General features: G+C 44.5%; 1 protein-coding gene across 3 annotated transcripts in view; it reads right to left on the reverse strand.

The window, feature by feature from the left end:
* The window catches only part of LOC115171427 (RNA binding protein fox-1 homolog 3), a 242826-nt gene that overhangs the window by 187986 nt on the left and 33420 nt on the right, over positions 1-21420 (reverse strand). For all 3 annotated transcript variants that reach the window (XM_029728232.1, XM_029728233.1, XM_029728230.1), the window contains exon 2: positions 13784-13867. In XM_029728232.1, coding sequence (XP_029584092.1) covers positions 13784-13805 — 22 coding nt within the window. In that variant the 5' untranslated portion in view covers positions 13806-13867. The remainder of the gene's footprint in view (positions 1-13783; positions 13868-21420) is intronic.

Consider the following 21420-nt stretch of genomic DNA (forward strand, 5'->3'; position numbering starts at 1 on the left):
TTGATAAGTGTGTGAATTGGACAATGTTCCTGTCCTGCTAAGCATTCGAAATATAAGGAGTACTTTTGGGTGTCAGGGAAAATGTATGGAGTAAAAAGTACATTCTTTTCTTTAGGAATGTAGTTGAGTACAAGCAAAAGTTGGAAAAAATATTAATAGTAAAGTACAGATGCCACAAAAAACTACTTAAGTACTACTTCAAAATATTTTTACTTAGTTCTTTACACCCCTGCTATAGACTTAAGTTACTTTTTGACTGAGTGGCATTGAATTCAACTGTAAAATGTAAAAGCTAGAGAATGTTTTGATTCCGATACCTAGACAATTATGACAGAGAGAGAAATTGAAAACAAATATTTTTAAACCTTTTTTCTCCTTTGACTGTGAACTACTTACTGTAAGAAATATTTTCCTCATTTACAGTGGCATTCACAGCCAAAGATATATTTCATACCTTCAAGGATTTTGTGGAAAACATTATGAAGACAAACATGGAATTAAATAATGGTAGCCTACTCACTAGCATATATGACATGTACAACCCTGGTATGGTGTACATGTACTGTAAAAAAACAGCTGTATGTCTACCTAGCCACTTAATCATACTGTTGCATACACACACACACACACACACACACACACACACACACACACACACACACACACACACACGCACGCACACAAGCACACACACTCATTCTCACACACATTTTCCGAGACCAAAGGAAGAGCTGACTGCAACATTTTTCTCCACTTCAAAAAAGTAGCCGGTGTCAAAATGATAAATGAGGGATCATGAGGGAGAGCTGCATACTTACATTAGACTGCACCGGAGCTTCAGGAGCTTCAACACTATGGACAAACCATGCAATAGTTTCACAGCTATACCTCTTCAGTACCGGGCAGAGCCTTCTGCATAATATGAGAATTTTACACATTACAATGAATGATAGAGATTAGTCAAATTAAATGAGTAGAATCTGCAACCCGGGGGTATATGAGCTAAGATACAGACATAACCTGATGAGGGAAACGCTGTGTTCCTGGTACAGGTGTTTTGCTGGTGAAAGGTTGATTAGTTATTTCCCTAAGGTGACTGCAGCACATACACATGCACACACGTCAACACAAACACTCTCTCTCTCTCTCACACACACACACACACACACACACACACACACACACACACACACACACACACACACACACACACACACACACACACACACACACAGATGTATATGGATAGCATCAGAGAAGCCGTTAGATTGTCAACAATGAAAAATGTGGGGATTTTTTAAACCATCATTTATAACATCATTTCAGCATAAGTTCAAAAATGGCTGAGGAAAGATTGATGGGTGGCGAGAGTTGGTTAATATGTGTGATTGGAATGATACAACGCCTGGTTGTTTGTTGTGAGGGGGCTTGGGCTTATACTGCAACAGCAGGTCTCGGTAGAAAATAAAAAACATGAATTCCAATAAAACAGCTATTGACATGTATGCATTGCTGTCAGTGGTGTTTTTATACATTATGATTACAAATGACTGTTAGTAAACAAATAACTTTTTTTAGATTAGATTTTTTACTATAACACTTGGTATGACCTTCTAAAAAAGGACTCAATCAAACAGACAGGAGTTCATTCATTCTCCATTTCAATATTTCTCTACTACATTTCCAGACACATACAACATGTGCAGACCTGTGTGAGATTTCCACCAGGACAACTGTTTATTTAGAGTAACAGTATCACCGATAACACAGAGAGACTGGACCATGAGAAGTTACTGCACATGTACTGTCCATGTCCTTAGATCAGTTACAATGTAATTACACTAGCAGACAGAAATACAACCTGGGCTGATGCTCTGTCTTCCCTGATAAGTGATAGATAAGCACCTGAGGGATGGAGAAGAGGAGACCTGGGCTGGAATACATCTCAGAGACATCCATAAATTACACAGTGGAGACCATTCCTTCAAGTGCCTTCTAACGCTATGCACCTTCCCTCGAACACTACAGGTCAGAGGGGTAACACCCTTATCCAAGCCTCTCTGACAAGACATCCAGCTGGCCATGGCAGAAGAGAAAACAGTGGAAAGTCGTTTTTTGCTGTGCTACCACGAAATAAGACCTCATTCTGAGCTCCCCCGTTGTGCCTGAGTAGTTGGCATTCTGTCTGCCTCCAGACCTGTGCTAACCAATTAGTCAGTTCAATTTCGAGACTCTGATCTAGTCTAAGCTTATCAAGAGTCACTGAGTAGAGGAACTTAAATGTGTGACATCAATGTAGATGTGCGACTGTTCCTTGGTCAGGGGGAGAGAGGAGAGCAGCGTGGCGGGTTCTGACTGCTGAGAGAGAGAAGCAGCATACAAAAGACAAAGAGATCAGCGATAAGACAGAGAAATGCACCCATATCGACTGCTGTCAGTTAGGAGCATGTTAAGGAGTGTATTAGGGATTATAGGGGATTAGTCATATCAGATCACTGGAGGGTTATCAGAGGTCACAGCAGCTCCTGCAGGGAGGAGTTCCCTGTTACCTCCCAGCCCCTCCAAAATGAGCCTCTGCTGCATTACCTACCAAATGCATTCCCTGCTACAGAGAAATGCAAAAGATTAACACATACAGTCGCAGGATTTATGAGTTTGGAAAAGCAATTAAGCTTGTGATTTTTATTAGAGGCTTGATTGAGTGCTCCCACCGCAGTCTCTGGGTGCTACCTAGGTTGAGCCCCTCTCAGGAGAACGGAACGGGGCCCCACTCCAAAAATTACCATGATTTAAGATGCAAAACCAACACACATTAAAACAGCTCAGAGCTTATTGCATGCTCGCTTCCACACAAAACCAATTTAGTTTCCATTGATCGCTTTTCAAGCAATTAGATTTCCATTGATGGGAAAAGTAAAGGGTGCTTGTATGAAACGCGGAGGGTCAGTAGTTGGCCGCTGTGATTTGAACATTTATTCGAGCCATTTGACCACCTCCTCTAACCCCTGACAGATGGCTGGCTGGCTCCTTGCCCTCGCCCCGCCCCACGTGTATGTCCCCTCCTTCCGGACAACAAATAATTCACCCACCATGAAAAAACGCCTGGCGTCAGATTATACATCCGTCTTTATTTCCAATATTGCCTCTTTGTTTCTGCAAACTTGGCTGATTTTCTAAATTGTGGAGTATTGACTGTTTCAGAGCCTGACCAAGCGAGTCTGATGTAACACATTGGAGGTAATGATATCCCAGCCACGGAAGGAAGAAGCAGTAGCTGCATGGGGCAGAACTGGACCCTGGCCAGATTCTAGAACCATTAGTCTACCCAGAGGCTTGGTTCTGTTCCGGCATGACAGGCTCACTATCACCATAACTGTAACCCAACTCAACCAGGGTTGCCACCAGATCACTCCCCCTGTGCCCAACACAGGGAGATTCCATCTTGAATCACTTTCATTCAGACATTCAAGGTCATTCCCCACTTTTCTGTGTGTTTTTTAAACATATCTAATTTTCAACTGTCAAAGGGAGCAGTGGTAGCAGTGGCTATAAACCTGAACTGTGTGTTAAATAACGGTTCAATATTCAAAATACCCGGCAAAGGCCAATGGGTGAAAGTAGATTCAAGAAATAAAACAGGGAACACTGAATGGCATTAATGTGAAAGTAGGGAGTAATTCCCAGCGTGCTCCCAGAGGAAATCCACCTTTTGCCAAAGCTGGGGATTTTGACAAATGCCTTTCTCAACACGAGCAAAGGAGACAAATGTTACATTTAAACAGAAATACTTAATTTCCACTTTTGGTGACTTGCGGCAGATATCATTAATCAACGGAGGCCTACCACGCTCAGTGAGCCTGCTAAGAACCAGATGATCGCCCTCTTCCACTCAATCCATCAACTATGATTGGAGAAAGAAAAGGTTCAAAAATGTTGAGCCGCGCCCACGCTGGAAGAGTAATTACCCATGTGCCAGTTGCTGAGGTGTTCCAGTGACACCTCGACCCTCTGTTTAGCATGCACCAGATTACTCATGGGGTGTCAACATACCTCCAGTGACAGAGCTAGCATCTCCACCTTACTAGGATCCCCTCACTCACTGCTCACTGTCGTTTCAGGAAGAAGAAGATAAATAGAACGTTATGAGCCTCCCAACTTCTAATGAGCAAACTTATCACCGGATCGGCCCAAAATAATGTATGCAGATGGCGCCGGAGGAGATGGCTGCCGTTTTACCGTCTCCTACCAATTGTGCTATTGTGTGTGTTTTTTCACGTTATTTGTAACTTATTTTGTACATAACGTTTCTGCCACCATCTCTTATGACCGAAAAGAGCTTCTGGATATCAGGACAGCGACATATTTTTTCTTTAACGAGTCGGACACGAAAAATTTACTTCAGACACCGGACAAGGCCCAAATCCCCAGCATTCGCATGAAAAAGAGACGGAGATATCGGGGACGTAGGTCGGCTGCCTTGTAAGGATCCGACGGTGAGTGAGTAATGTCCCCGCTACCATTAATACTATTAGCCAACGTGCAATCATTGGATAACTAAATGGATGAGCTCCGATCAAGACTATCCTACCAACGGGACATTAAAAACTGTAATATCTTATCTTTCACAAAGTCGTGGCTGAACGACGACATGGATAACATACAGCTGGGTGGGTTTTTGGTGCATCGGTAAGATAGAACAGCTGCCTCCGGTGGCGGTCTGTGTCTATTTGTAAATAACAGTTGGCGCACAAAATCTAATATTAAGGAAGTCTCGAGGTTTTGCTCGCCTGAGGTAGTGTATCTCATGATAAGCTGTAGGTCACAGTATTTACCAAGAGAGTTTTCATCTATATTTTTCGTAGCTGTCTATTTACCACCACAAGCCATTGCAGGCACTAAGACGGCACTCAATGAGCTGTATAAGGCCATAAGCAAACAAGAAAATGCTCATCCAGAGGTGGCGGACTTTAATGCAGAGAAACTTAAATGTATTTTACCTCAGCATGTTAAATGTGCAACCAGAGGAAAAAAAACCCTAGACCACCTTTACTCCACACACAGAGATGTGTAACAAGATCTCCCTCGCCCTCCATTTGGCAAATCTGACCCTAACTCTATCCTCCTGATTCCTGTTTACAAGCAAAAACTCAAGCAGGAAGTACCAGTGACTTGCTCAATAAGGAAGTGATCAGATGACACAGATGCTAAGCTAAAGGACTGTTTTGCTAGCACAGACTGGAATATGTTCCAGGATTCTTCCGATGGCATTGAGGCGTACACCACATCAGTCACTGGCTTTATCAATAAGTGCATCGATGATGTCGTCCCCACAGTGACCGTACGTACATAAGCCAACCAGAAGCCATGGATTACAGGAAACATCCGCACTGAGCTAAAAGGTAGAGCTGCTTTTTTCAAGGAGCGGGACTCTAACCCGGACGCTTATAAGAAATCTCACTATGCCCTCCAAAGAACCATCAAACAGGCAAAGCGTCAACACAGGACTAAGATTGAATCGTACTACACCAGCTTCAACACTCGTCGGATGTGGCAGGGCTTGCAAACTATTACAGAATACAACGGGAAGCACAGCCGAGAGCTGCCCAGTGACACGAGCGTACCAGACGAGCTAAATAACTTCTATGCTCGCTTCGAGGCAAGCAACACTGAAGCATGCATGAGAGCATCAGCTGCTCTGGACGACTGTATGATCATGCTCTCCGTAGCCAGCGTAGGTAACAACACATCTGCCATGCTGATCCTCAACACGTGGGCCCCCCAGGGGTGCGTGCTCAGTCACCTCCTGTACTCCCTGTTCACCCATGACTGCATGGCCAAGGATGACTCCATCACCATCATTAAGTTTGCCGACGACACAACAGTGGTAGGCCTGATCACCAACAACGACAGCCTATAGGGAGGAGGTCAGAGACCTGGCAGTGTGGTGCCAGGATAACAACTTCTCCCTAAATGTGATCAAGACAAAGGAGATGATTGTGGACTACAGAAAAAGGGAGAACCGAGCACGCCCCCATTCTCATCGATGGGGCTGTAGTGGAGCAGGTTGAGAGCTTCAAGTTCCTTGGTGTCCACATCACCAACGAACTGTCATGGTCCAAACCCACAAGACAGTCGCGAAGAGGGTATGACAATGCCTATTCCCCCTCAGGAAACTGAAAAGATTTGGCATGGGTCCTCAGATCTTCAAAACGTTATACAGCTGCACCATCGAGAGCATCCTGACTGGTTGCATCACCGCCTGGTATGAGGGGGGTAGTAGTGCGTACAGCCCAGTACATCACTGGGGCCAAGCTTCCTGCCATTCAGGACCTTCATACAAGGTGGTGTCAGAGGAAGGGTTAGGGTTAAAAATATATAGGGAAATGTGTGTGATGCTAGAAAAGAGCTGAACCTGAGGGTTGTTTGAAGGGGACCAACACACAGAGACAATAACAGTAAAGCAAACAGGCCTTTGCACCAGTGCTTCTTGCCTCCCTAGTGATACATGCCAGAGATAACAGCTTCATTTCAACCTCAGCACTTTTACTGCACTGTCCAAGACATTCACTGTGTCAATGTATCAACGCACCACCATGCTAGTCACTCTCCACTGCGACAACTCTCAATTTCTCCTATGATAGAAGTCCTGAGAGGTGGCATGCTCTAGCTTCCACACATCTCCCCTTCCTGTGATCCGTCTCTGGTCTTTGGAGACCAGCCTGGCTGTTAGTGTGTGAGGGGACGGGTCAGTGGGCCAGATGTGTGATTGAATCCTTCATAGTGGGACGAACGAGAGGGTTGGATTTCTCTCCACTGTGATTCTGCCGTGGCGGCACGCTCTTCCCTCAGCGGAGAGATCTATCTCCTCATTCACTTTGAAAGGCAGCTAGCTGTATTATATACACAATCCAACACTCAAAACAACAAGAATCCTCTGATACCTCTCCATATTGGCCATGGACCAGAGAGAAAATACATTTACACATTTCAGACCATCCCAGTTGTTGCTATTTAATACACCAGCCAAAACCAACACTAGCCTATTCAGTGGCTAGTCTCTATCATTTCACTATCCTTATCAAGCTCACAATGTGAACGGGAAGCTTTCCATGTTGGCAGAGGCTTCCCCTAGTAAAGCTGTGTGTGGTAGAGCCTGACTCTGACATGGGTGGGGGGTGCTGGATAGGGGGCGGTGGGAACCAGGCATGTCAGAGAGCTGGACTGTGATTAACATTGCCATCAGGGAGACACCACCTACATCTGTGGGGGTCAGGGGGCGTAAAGGGTAACTGTTCAGAGAACATGGCAGAGAGAGAGAGAGCACAGATCTCTACTCTACATTCTCAGTCCCATCTGTTATGATGAGGAATGCTAGTTTGGATGAAATGACATGTTTTTATTGTGTGCTTAAAATGATATAGCTTAATATTCAATTTTCTACATCCAGAGAAAGTTGCATCTCTTTTGCATTCACGGCACCACCGTCTGCAGTGTTATGACAGCAGATCTTCTGAGCTTATGCATCTTACACATGAGTAATGATCCTCCAACTTCAAAACAACACCAGTACACTTATGCAGAGGAAGAAGACAGTGGAGCGGATATACACAGGCAAGTTTCTTCTTATCCTCAGGGAAGTCAGAATGAAATGTGCTTTTATCATGTGTCATAAGCACTGCTCATGCCCCCCCACCACCCACCCCTACTTCCACCCCCCTCGCTCATATCCATGTTGAACCCCCCGTCAAAAAATATTGGCAAACGTTGTAATTACGTGTGGAGTATCTCACAGCCCTTATATGGCTCGGGGGTTCAATCAGTGGCGGGCCTGATATTCCAGCTTTATCATATTTTAGTTTTATTCGAGGATGGTGGCAGCAGCAGGCCTCCAGTCAGCCATAATTGAAACGAGGGGAGGAAGGAGGAAGATGTAGAGGCTCTATGCCCCGCTCCTTGTAATCAAGCCCTTACTCCTGTGTGCTTTGCCCATTTTTCAAAGTGAAATATACTCGCAATCTGTATCGTAATACGTCGCCAGTCGCTCCTTCCTCCAGCCCAGAGCCTAGGGGTAATTAGGCATGAGAAAGTGTGCTTTTGAGATGAGGAAGAACCGAGCATTAAGGCTGTTCATGTAACACAACCAGGCCATGGATGTTGCCTGGCGTATATGCAAAACATTCAATTAACAGGTTTACATGATGAGGCACATTAAATTGTCACACTCCTATATTCACTCTGCATTACTCAATAATTTGGCGCTTGGGTAATGTATTCTGTTTGATTCTCTGCATTATCTGTTCAGCTGAATTCCATACATGTGAATGTGCTATGTGGCTGGTTGGATTGGGAGGGGGAGAATGGTGAGAAAGCGGCACCGGGGGACTGATGGAGAAGTTGATGTATGATCCCTGGTGGCTGGGCTTATTTGAGGCGTGGAGCTGGGCAGGTGATTCAGAGGCGCCGGCTCTTTAAACAGTGTAATGAGCCAGAGAGGATGCTGCCTTCTCTCTCGTTCCCTCCAGTCCTCTCTCTCTCTCTCTCTCTCTCTCTCTCCTCTCTCTCCTCTCTCTCTCTCTCCTCTCTCTCTCTCTCTCTCTCTCTCTCTCTCTCTCTCTCTCTCTCTCTCTCTCTCTCTCTCTCATCGCACTGCTCCACATCAGTCGGCTGAGGCTGGGGTTTTTACGAGGGTCAGTCCTCACCCTGCCTGGCCACGCTGCTCTCAGGAAGTCCCTGCTGTTGCCTCTGCTGCTGGGCTCTCTGGGGAATACCTCACCACACGGCGCTGTGCCACGCAGAGCGGAGCGGTGCAGAGCGGAGCAGAGCCCAGTGCATGCACCCACGCTGTCACACAACGGCAGCGGTAAAGGGTCCAACAAGCATTACCACAGAGCAGGACACAAAGGGCAGCACGGCAGGGGATGACCCCTTCCAGCTGGCACATACCGGGTGTGTGTGTGTGTGTGTGTGTGTGTGTGTGTGTGTGTGTGTGTGTGTGTGTGTGTGTGTGTGTGTGTGTGTGTGTGTGTGTGTGTGTGAAAGAGTAAAAGTGTGTGTATACATGCATGTGTGTGTTTAAGCATAATGTAAGTGTGTGAGCACATAATTAGTGTAAGTATGCATGAAAGTGTGAGTGTGTTTGTTTAAGTACATGTGTGCTGTGTTTTATGTGATGGTTAGCATACTAAGGCCCCTCACAACACCACAGGCAGGCACCCCGATGGGGGTACAGAGACGAGAGGGGAGGGCAACGACACACAGCTTTTCATTGATGCTGATAATATATAAATGCATGCACACATGGATGCTGCTCCTAAATTGACAAACACATACATCAATTTCCAAATCGAACACATTTGAAATTCAAATGCCCGAGCACATTTTTTACGGTATGTCTCATTTCTCTCGCCGTAATCTAAAAAGAGGACTGAACATTGGAGGGAAAGAACAAATCCTGTTTGGAATTTAAGATGATGCATTTGGTTTGTGGCGTGTTGTTGTTTCCCCCTTTCCTGTAAATCACAGGTGTGTGGAGGGACTGAGGCTGTAGCCCAGGGCTTGTTGCTGCTGACAGGTTCAGTGTTTCAGGACTTCACTCCTTTTCAATGACACTTCTGAATTGAGAAGCAGAGGGAGAGAAAAGAGGTTTCTGCTGGAGGTTGAATTAAAGAGGCTTTTTTTCGGTGGCGTTTAAAATCAATTCATTCAGTGGACTGCTGACACAGCCAGGCCCGGAGAGCCTAGGATTTATGGCTCCCTCTAATGGGCATGCTCTGAACCAAAGCCCTGCCGTCAGCACAATCCAGCTAGCCGCCCGCCCGCTCCCTCGCTCCGCACTTTTAAAGATGCAGGCACCCCCCTCCGTCCTCCTCCTCTCCCCCAATCCCCTCCACTGTGGAGGAGCTCCTACGGCCATGGGATGGGGCTGAGGAAAACACTGCCAGCGGTAACACAGGAGGAATTTTGAAAATCGGTGAAATCTAAAGTATTAATCACAAAGTAAGCTAATTATATGTGAGTGAGAGACCAAGAAGACGATGGAGAGAAAGAAAGAGAGAGACTGGAACAGAGGAAGAGATACTGAACAATTCCATTTTGAATTTAGAAATGTATTGGGTGTTTACTTTGAAAGGACCATAATATCACACAGTTTGAATGGCATATTCGGATTAAAATCAATGCATTGCTATTGGTAAGGTGTATTTAGAGTTTAAAATTATTTCAAATGTAAAACCTCATGTCAATAAGAAGATTTTAGTACTGTCTATCTACCAATTCCACAAGTGGTATTTCTTATGGAGGTCTATAATTTGGTTCTTTATCCATTAACTTGTCTGACCTGTGGGTTGTATGTCGTCGCTACATATTCATATATTCATAACCTAGTATAGTGTCAGAGTGTCAGGAACAATTTATGACTGGAGGAAAAAAGACAATTGAAAACACTAGCCCATGAGCCCAGCCAGTGTGAGATGTATATAACAGATGATTGCCTGAATTGTGATGACTAGCACAAGTCATTCCCTCAGCTCTGCCCATCATCAACACAGTGTTACATCCCGGTGTGTGTGTCCATCCGTGTATGTGTGTCTGTGATAGAGAGAAGCACCGTATATAAAACAGAAAGAGAGGGAGAATCAGAACCCAATGGAGAAAAGGAAGAGAGAGAGGGGGAAATAATATGAGATGTGAGGAAATGTGTTGCTGTACAGGGGTGGTATAACAGCAGAATAGATGGTGTTCTGCCGCAGGGCCTGAGGAGGAGAGAGTCCCTGTATAACCTACAACTTCTCAATGTTTTCAATGTTCATCTGCCAGTACAGTGATACCAGAGAGAGAAATAACAACCTTCACAGCAGCCCCACAGCTCCTGATCCACGTCTACCACCAGCTAACATCCCTATGAGGTGAATGTATTACTGGCACTGAATTACCCCTCACGTTACTCCTATTCTCCAGCTACCACTACAGTTAGCCATAACTGACCATTTGGCCGGCTTCATTATGAAGCCATGCATAGAGAATCCAGCTCCTTCTCCAGCCGTCACATTCAATTTCAAAATACAATTCACCCCCCCAAATCCCCACCATTTCTCCCTTAGTTATGTTCAACCTTCTCCTTGTCTGATAAAAGATGATGTGATTAAAATAGATTACACACCTTGTTAGCGGAGTGTTTCATATTTGATACGGCGGTGCTCTGAGACAGCCAACCTCGTCCATGATTCAAAGCGATTGTGGCCTTGTTCTGTGGCTATTTGTTTAATACGCCCTGCTACATCAGTGGACCTTTTAAGTGAACAGACTCCCCTGCAGCAAAGGCAAAGATCAATACCCACACCTGGAGAAAAAAAATAACGCCAAGGATTTTCTATCCCTGCCCCTTTTAAATAGTGAAATAAGAGCAGGAAGATAATCAGTGTGGCTGTAACAATCATAGCCGCAAAAACAGACAGAGGGGAAGTGGTCTATTTTTGAAGGAATCCCACAGGTGAACCCTGCAGAGTGAGATGTTTAGGACCGGTTAGACCACCACGGACCAGATGCCTCACACTAAGCCTAGCTAACAGTTGAACCAGTTACTATGGGAGGCCTACTATATTATCTCATGAAGGAATATTAGAAATACAACGAGAAAGTCTTTGTGGCTAAATGAACTCATTGTTATCTCTATCTTCTCGGCCTGCTGATTGAAAGCTTCTAGTGTGATGGCTGATTGGGGAAGCCTTCCATTTGTACCAATATAGCGCACTGGTACTTCACATCCAGGAGTAATACAGAGTCATATTTCCTAGAAATGAGTGAAAATAAGCTCTTCAGAGGTCTGCTGACACACAGAGAAGAACAAAGTGCGCAGGAGGGAGAAATCTAATATCGTAGTCAATGAGCTCTGTTTGACAGGGGACGAGACTGCCTTGAGAACAGATTTTCATTATACTTATATCGTGATTATATAAGAAAGTCTAACTAGAGGCCAAGGTAAATTAGAGCCAATTAGTACCATATTGTCTGTTTTAAATAGCGGCAAATGAACAGGCTCTAGAACTCGAGTGTTTATTTCATAAATCATTGGAATGTTGCACCTGTCGAGAATGCAAATAGATTAGGCTCTTTGATTAAAATCTTACATCAAAACATTTGGGGAGTCTTTTTGTTTATACTTGTTTTTTTATCAGCGTGAAGCTGCATTTTGGCTCTTGTTTCGTGTATGAGCAGAGTTAGCAGCACTGTGTGAGGGCAGTTTGGGGGGGAAACACAACACCCACCAGCTAACACAGGAGCACTGGATGTCCATCATTACCACACCACACCGCTGATCACCGAAATAATATAGAACTATAACCAAGCAATTAGACTAATGGAAAAAAGCACTCTTTATCCCAGTGTGATGTGGTAAGGTGCAATGGGCGCTCCTCTTGGGCCTCGCCAGTGGAGGCACGAGGCTGGAGGTTGTGGAGTGGAAAGGTAATGGCAGAGAGAGAGAGAGAGAGAGCGAGAGAGAGAGAGAAGGAGGCACGGGAGGTGAGGAGAGAGGAGGTAATGGCAGAGAGTGAGAGAAGAGAGAGCGCGAGAGAGGCAGGGGAGGTGAGGAGAGGAGAGAGCAAGAGAGAGAGAGAGAGAGAGAGAGAGAGAGGCAGGGGAGGGGAGGGGAGGAGAGAGAATCTCATGGTAGAGAGGGAGAGGCAGGGGAGGGGAGGAGAGAGAATCTCATGGTAGAGAGGGAGAGGCAGGGGAGGGGAGGTGAGAGGAATTGTATTTAATTTCTTTATTTCACCTTTATTTAACCAGGTAGGCTAGTTGAGAACAAGTTCTCATTTACAACTGCGACCTGGCCAAGATAAAGCAAAGCAGATGTAATGGCAGAGAGAGAGAGGCAGGGGAGGGGAGGAGAGAGGGTTTACTGGCAGAGAGAGAGAGAGGGGCAGGAGAGAGGAGGAGAGAGAAGGCCCATTGATCCTTAATGCCACCTGCTGTATGGCTCCTGCGAGGCCAGCCAGGGGAGCAGGGAACACACACATGGGCGCCTGCCTGGGCCACGGCCATATGGATGAAAGCCTTGTGGAGGAGCCGAGCTAGTCTTCCGCTATCTGACCACATCAGGTTGATTGACTGTCTTGAAGTTGGTGTTTTAAAGAAGTACACACAAAGGTGTAATGACAGAGGACACACACATGCAGAGAAACAGGTACAGAGAGAGCGAGTATGGGTGTGTGTTTGTGTAATAGAAAGAGTATAAGAGTGTGTGTGTGTGTGTGTGTGTGTGTGTGTGTGTGTGTGTGTGTGTGTGTGTGTGTGTGTGTGTGTGTGTGTGTGTGTGTGTGTGTGTGTGTGTGTGGACAAGTTTAACTATACTTGTGGGGACCAGAAGTCCCCACAAGAATAATAAACAAACAAACATTTGACCAACTGGGGACATTCTGTTAGTCCCCACAAGGTCAAATGCTATTTCTAGGGGTTTAGGCTTAAGGTTAGAATTAGTGCTAGGGTTAGAATTAGGTTTAGGGTTAGGAGCTAGGGTTTGTTTTAGGGTTAGGGTTAGGGTATGTGTGTGTGTGTGTGTGTGTGTGTGTAATAGAGAGACAGGTAGAGAGAGAGCAAGTGTATGTGTGTGTGTGTGTGTGTGTGTGTGTGTGTGTGTGTGTGTGTGTGTGTGTGTGTGTGTGTGTGTGTGTGTGTGTGTGTGTGTGTGTGTGTGTGTGTGTGTGTGTTTGTGTGTAATAGAGAGACAGGTAGAGAGAGAGAAAGTGTGTGTGTGTGTTGGAGAGAGAGAGGCAGAGGGACGTACCTGCCCAGCTGGGGGTCTCCATGTACAGGTAACGCCGGACGGGCCAAAGCTGGGTGATTCACTCACTGTTGATACTAACGAACCCTGTAGACACAAGGCAACACATCCTCACTTTAGACAGGAGGACCAAGGAAGGCAGTTGCAAACATTTACATTTCTCAGACATTTTCAACGAGTCAAATGCCTGCCTGCCTGCTTGCGTGTGTGTGTGTTGTTTAAGTGTGTGAGTGCTCTCCTACTGTGAATGTTTCTGCTGAGCTGTGTATCTGAGCAGGCCTCAGGTTGGCTGGGGCCCAGCAGCCCAGCCGGTGAACCACAGAGAAAACTGCATTGATTTCATCCCCCCAGAAATCCCATCTCGCTGAGCCCACCTTCTCACCCCACCCTCCTCCCAATTAAGCATTTGCAGGGAGCCATGCCAACACAATTTGTCATTTATCAAAAGTAATTAAAAGCAATTTCTTCTCTGTTGTTGATTGGGAATTGACTAATTGTTGAGACTGTACAAATGGGGATAAATAAACCAGGGAATGGATGAATGTTACATAAACTTGGAGGAAAGCATAAACACTGTAAAATGAGTCCTCGACATCTGCCTCTGATTCCTCTCAACATGATTATGACTGCAAAAACTCAACCAGTTGTTCATGACATTCTGATATACAACAAGTCAAAGCCAGTAAATAATATATTAGAAACAACATATTGACTAACTGACTTAAAGAGTTCTGCTGCTAGAAATAAAGAGAGTCTGGTAAGAACAACTATGACTGGTTTTCTGTCAAGACGAGTCATATCCCACTGGGCACAATTCAACGTTAATTCCACATTGGTTCGACGTAAATTCATTAAAATTAAGTGGAAACATCGTTGATTCAACCAGTGTGTGCCCAGTGGGATGTTTCCCCGGATGGACCAACAAAGATATTTAATTTGGTAAATATCAACATTTATGCCCGATATTCATAAAAAAAACACAAGATAGCAGGCGAGGCAACCTGGGGAGGGAAAACCAAAGACCATTCAGCAGCAGAGGTTAGAGTTCGTCTGTTCAGTGAAACCAAGCAATACCATTTCAACATTATCGGTAACAACCCCTGAATGCACCATTACCTTCTATAAGGGCAGAATGAAATGTCAGAATTGATTTGGGGAGGGATGGCTGAGATATAAGCGGGGAGCTCTGGCGGCCATTTTGTTCCAGCGCGGCCCTGTATTTGGTCTCCCTGGATCATTAGCAGACGAAGCAGAGAGAAGAGCTGGAAACACATGAAGGAGGTGTGGGCACCCATCACAACTGTCTCCAGTGACAGGGGATGAAATAAATAACAGGGAAGAGAGGAAGAGTGAGAGAATCCAAAATGAAAAAGGAACTATGCACGCAGAATGCCAGAGGAGTTCTTTAAATGTCCCACTGCTTTGTAAATAAGTTAGTTAGCTAAACAAATACCTGGCTTTGTTCTGAGCGGATCACTTTACTAACCAATGTTTCTTTCGGTGCCAACAAATGGAGCCGTTGCTTCAATGAGACGATTAGATTATCCCTTTGAAGGCTGCAGTTGGACAAGCAATTCTATCATTGCCTGGGAACACAAAAATAATTGGGCAACAGTGGGAAAAGTGTGATATTCACGCCTCTACTGAGACTGAACCATGCCTGGAATATCTAATGGGGCCTTTCACTCTCTCCTGCCTTGTTTGGGTTCCCATTCATCATGAAAAACTCAATTACTTATGTTCCCTAACATGCATGGTTATTAATGCTCTAATTATGCTTCTCCCTCTAATCTTTTGCCTTGCAATTTGGGTGATATACCGTATGTGTGAACAACATGGCAGGTCCCATAGAAGTGAAAGCTGAATTAGGAATTGTTGTGCTATAAAGCACCTTCTCTTGGGAGCCATCGACGAGATAGAGAGAGCCTGTCATTGGTTGTCTATACATGGGGATTTATGTAAGCCCACTGAGCATGTGTGTGCATATGCGTTCTCCCTAAGTATGTCATGTATGCACAGGGCTGAATAATCAGTTGCTAATACAGTTACCCACTAATATTATATAGCTAACAGCTCATAGCATTCCAACATGATAACATGATTTAATCAAACCCCAAACTAGCCCCCATCACTTCCTCTGGTTCCTATTAAGTCGGCCCTGACAGCTTTAGAGGGGTGAAATAATTTGGGAGTTTTTGAAGATGCCTGTGAGAGCCTTAGGGAGCCCCTGCAGAGTGGCTGTGGAGGCCCTGTACTGCCTGCAGCCATGACTGTTCTTCAAGGCTTCTCCTCTGAGCATTTTTACAACAGCACAAATTAGGAGGAAGGAATGCCTCTGTCAGTGCAGCCCAGACAGCCAACTTGGGCAGAAACTTGGATGACAATGAAGAAACGGAGGGCGTCATAAACTGCGGAAAATAAGCTCTCACTTTCAAACGTTTACGGCAGCTCAAATATCTAATGATACCTCTCATAGCTTTTAATCTTTAATGTGAAAAATTAATCATCCCATTCATTATTTTAATAGCTGTCATTTTTCTCTCCCTAAAGTGATGATTTATAACCATTAAGCCCCGCGTCAGCTTGTGTGAGAGGGATTTATAGTAATGTTTGCACCAGGTAGCCTCCAACCATATTTCATTACTCTGACAAGCCATTAAAATGCCCTGATGATTAAACAACAGCTCTGAGGTCAGTGTGTATGGCTGTTAACTTACACTGTATACTCCAGGCTGGGGATTGAGACAGACACACAGCCTCTCTTCTCTCTCTCCCTCCAGACTGTGTGCGAATGTATGGATGTTGTGTATCTCATTCTATACAGTGGGGGGATGAGAGACTCGCTACCACTGAGGGAGATTGGTATAAAGATACGCCAGAGATGCAAAGATATTGCTGTGTTACTGGGTGACTAGAGCCGTGGTGCTTTTTGCTAAAGAGGTTTTGCACCATGAATGAGACTAGGTAGATATTTTAAAGGAACTCTGGAAGCAAAACATTAGTTTTGTTTATTTGGTGATGGAGACGAGGTTGTGCTTTGAGTGGCATAGACCTAACTCGCCAATGTTGCTTGGGAAAAAGCAGCCCACAAAATGGATCCCCTTTGGATCCAGTAGGAGGAGAGACGAGGGGAGGAGAGAGGAGGGGAGGAGAGTGAACGGCAGGCCTGGAAGAGCTACATAGCTAGGGGAGGATTTACCTCCCTTGCATGTTCTATGATACATACACGTCTAATATCCAGGGTCCAGCGGTCACAATTGATCACAGATGCTGTGTCTGACACTGACTGACAGCGGCTGTAATTGCTATGTTTGCTTTGGGAGTAGAGCAGGGGAACAGAGCAGGGCCGAGCGGTCCAAACACACTGGGCTCCCTCCTCACTGCATTACTACAGCCCAAAACCCCAGGAGCCCCACTCTGGACATTGCATCATAGATTGGACTACACATAGCTGAGGACAAGGGAAAAGTGTCTGATACTGGATGTGTGAAGAATATACAAGGACATTGTCAAAACTTTGGTTGTGGTGTTGGATGACTCCATTTTTATACACGTTTATCTAACAAAATCTCATATTGTACATATTTTTTTTTAATCAGAAGCCATTTAAAATCCTGTGTTGATATCTTTGTGTCTAGGCTGCATGGCAGTCATGGCAGTCTCTCATTTAATGTTTGTGGTACCTGTTCTGTACGTCTAGCTCTCTAGATCCCTTTACAGCAGTGGTATTCAAAGTCGGGGTCGCTGGGGAACTGCAATGGAAAAATATACAATGTTTTTTGAGAACGATAAATTCGATTTTATGGTTGTGTCATTAGATTTGGGGTGGGTCGCGAGAAACTATTGTGAAAAAGATTTAATACCATTGGTTTGAACGCCATTGGTTTGAACACCGTTGGTTTGAATACCATTTGTTTGAATGCCATTGGTTTGCAGGCTATAGCATAGTATACAGTGAGGGAAAAAAGTATTTGATCCCCTGCTGATTTTGTACGTTTGCCCACTAACAAAGAAATGATCAGTCTATAATTTTAATGGTAGGTTTATTTGAACAGTGAGAGACAGAATAACAACAACAAAAATCCAGAAAAAAACGCATGTCAAAAATGTTATAAATTGATTTGCATTTTAATGAGGGAAATAAGTATTTGACCCCTCTGCAAAACACGACTTAGTACTTGGTGGCAAAACCCTTGTTGGCAATCACAGAGGTCAGATGTTTCTTGTAGTTGGCCACCAGGTTTGCACACATCTCAGGAGGGATTTTGTCCCACTCCTCTTTGCAGATCTTCTCCAAGTCATTAAGGTTTCGAGGCTGACGTTTGGCAACTCGAACCTTTAGCTCCCTCCCCAGATTTTCTATGGGATTAAGGTCTGGAGACTGGCTAGGCCACTCCAGGACCTTAATGTGCTTCTTCTTGAGCCACTCCTTTGTTGCCTTGGCCGTGTGTTTTGGGTCATTGTCGTGCTGGAATACCCATCTACGACCCATTTTCAATGCCCTGGCTGAGGGAAGGAGGTTCTCACCCAAGATTTGATGGTACATGGCCCCGTCCATCATCCCTTTGATGCGGTGAAGTTGTCCTCTCCCCTTAGCAGAAAAACACCCCCAAAGCATAATGTTTCCACCTCCATGTTTGACGGTGGGGATGGTGTTCTTGGGGTCATATAGGCAGCATTCCTCCTCCTCCAAACACGGCGAGTTGAGTTGATGCCAAAGAGCTCCATTTTGGTCTCATCTGACCACAACACTTTCACTCAGTTGTCCTCTGAATCATTCAGATGTTCATTGGCAAACTTCAGACGGGCATGTATATGTGCTTTCTTGAGCAGGGGGACCTTGCGGGCGCTGCAGGATTTCAGTCCTTCACGGCGTAGTGTGTTACCAATTGTTTTCTTGGTGACTATGGTCCCAGCTGCCTTGAGATCATTGACAAGATCCTCCCGTGTAGTTCTGGGCTGATTCCTCACCCTTCTCATGATCATTGCAACTCCACGAGGTGAGACCTCGCATGGAGCCCCAGGCCGAGGGAGATTGACAGTTATTTTGTGTTTCTTCCATTTGTGAATAATCGCACCAACTGTTGCCACCTTCTCACCGAGCTGCTTGGCGATGGTCTTGTAGCCCATTCCAGCCTTGTGTAGGTCTACAATCTTGTCCCTGACATCCTTGGAGAGCTCTTTGGTCTTGGCCATGGTGGAGAGTTTGGAATCTGATTGATTGATTGCTTCTGTGGACAGGTGTCTTTTATACAGGTAACAAGCTGAGATTAGAAGCACTCCCTTTAAGAGTGTGCTCCTAATCTCAGCTCGATACCTCTATAAAAGACACCTGGGAGCCAGAAATCTTTCTGATTGAGAGGGGGTCAAATACTTATTTCCCTCATTAAAATGCAAATCAATTTATAACATTTTTTTGTTGTTATTCTGTCTCTCGCTGTTCAAATAAACCTACCATTAAAATGATAGACTGATAATTTCTTTGTTAATGGGCAAATGTACAAAATCAGCAGGGGATCAAATACTTTTTTCCCTCACTGTACATGTAGAAGAGAATATATCAGCTCCTCTCAAATGAGTTACAGAAAAATACTGTTGTTTTGTCCCTGATGAAAAGCAGAGAAATGCATCTCATTTGCAATGGTTAACGCAAATGTAGGCATACGAATGTTACCACTACAGTGGTAACAATGAAAAATCTACTTACACATGTAGCGTGATGCCATTCCCCATAACACTTTTGTCGACGTGAAACAGGATGTTTAGCACCCAGCTGTAGTGTGAAGCTGTGAATGTATGGGGAAATGGTACTTGTAACTCAGAGTATTTTCTTTTGCAACTTTGCAAGTTTTTTATCTATCGGCAAGGCACATGAAATCCCAACTGGTCAGACTCTAGGCTTCTGATGCTTGGCTTTAGTCATGAATCAAACCACTGCTGAAATGAAAGCAGTTTAGAAGGCTGCCAAGATTCTACTCAAACAAGTTAGTGATTAAAAATACATGTCAAAAGAATCTTTGTGTGACAACAAGTTCTCCCAAATTCTTGTTGAACTTCTAATGTTCCCGGCAATGACTTCAAAGGGGAAATGAAATATTAAATCTATTATCTAAGACTCTCTTAATGTTATCTAAGGTTAAGTTATATATATATAATGCCGACCTTCACAACTATTTTACGTAATAATTTTGGAGGAGGAACATGAGGAGGAACATGATCAAGGGGGAACTGATCCGGTATGTAGACCCACAACCTTTGTGGCATACTCCATTCATTTTATACTCCTTTTTGGACCACATTATGTATAGAATGTTCTGCATATGTAATCGGTAACACCCTGTATTTCATCTCGGTCTAGTTTGATTTCTCTGCTACTGGCTGTCTCTATCTGGCATGATATTCACAGACTAGGCCTGATGTACCAACATCATAATGATTACTTTCACCTTGTAGCTGGAGTTTTGCTGTTCTGAATGTGAAATATCATTGCAGCCACTGCACCCGATACCATAACCTCAATCACTACTGTTTACCCAACTGTAAAATGGTAAATAACTAAGCATTTGAGCGAGGTTAGTGTAGTCGGAAAGCGAGTTGAAAGCCCGGGCTCTGATAAATTTGTCGGAAAAATTCTCCTGGAGTATTTGTTGTCGACTGTGCATCAGTGAGGAGCTGGCCTGGGATTTGAGTCTTGCTGAAGCCAAGCAAAGCATGCCAGATCACTAATTGCACAATTTAAAACCAAAGTCCCTGGCAGCTTGTCGTTTGCAACAGAGGGAAGAGCCATTGCTTAATCAGTGAGCTCAACACAGATCTACCCAGCTCTCTGTTGAGATACTAGAGATGTATGATGGAGAGTCCCTCCAAGCTCTGAGTCAATACCAAGAGCTAAGACAATATATATATACAGTAACTGGTGTCAACTCCGTAATGACAGCCTAGAACGTACTTCAAGGTGGTTATGGCTGTAGGATGACTGAGATGATGCACATGAATCGATAGCAGCTAATCAGGTTGGCATCAGGTGATTGGCTGAGTGTTCATTAAGGGTTGTTATGGAAACTGGTAATCGCCTGAAGGAAGAAGGTAATGATTTTCATAACCCTCTAAATACTGCATATGGTTTCTGAGCTCATAGGAGTCATAATCCGATCAGAATAACGATGTCGTTATTTTTCCTAACGGACATAGACATTGATCATTTCTGATGTGGTGAGACGTAAAACTCTGTCTAGTACTGGTGGTTTCCAGCTAGGCCAAAATAAAAGATGTCTTGCACTATACCAATTCTTTTTTGGATTCATTTGATCCATAAAACAATGTTTGGGGATAATAGTTGAAATATGCTTCTTTGCCGCTTTCTTCAACAGGGCCCCTGGAGTTAAATGAACTCCAGTAAGCCAAGCACATATACGTCTCCGTAAGAATGCTTAGAAGTCTGTAAATCTAAGTGCTAAAACGCATTACTGTGGTACACTGTTCCTGCAACTTCACTGTTGAGACAAACTGTTAACACTTGTAGCAACACTGGCTAGTGGAGTTGAAAGTGTTCTGGCGGTGAGGACATTAGCTAGCTGTGAAAGAGAGAGTGACAGGCCAGCCAAGGCACACACTACTCTCCATGAGAACAGTTTAACTAG

This window comes from Salmo trutta, chromosome 32 (genome assembly GCF_901001165.1).
Source record: "Salmo trutta chromosome 32, fSalTru1.1, whole genome shotgun sequence".
Classification (NCBI taxonomy): domain Eukaryota; kingdom Metazoa; phylum Chordata; class Actinopteri; order Salmoniformes; family Salmonidae; genus Salmo; species Salmo trutta.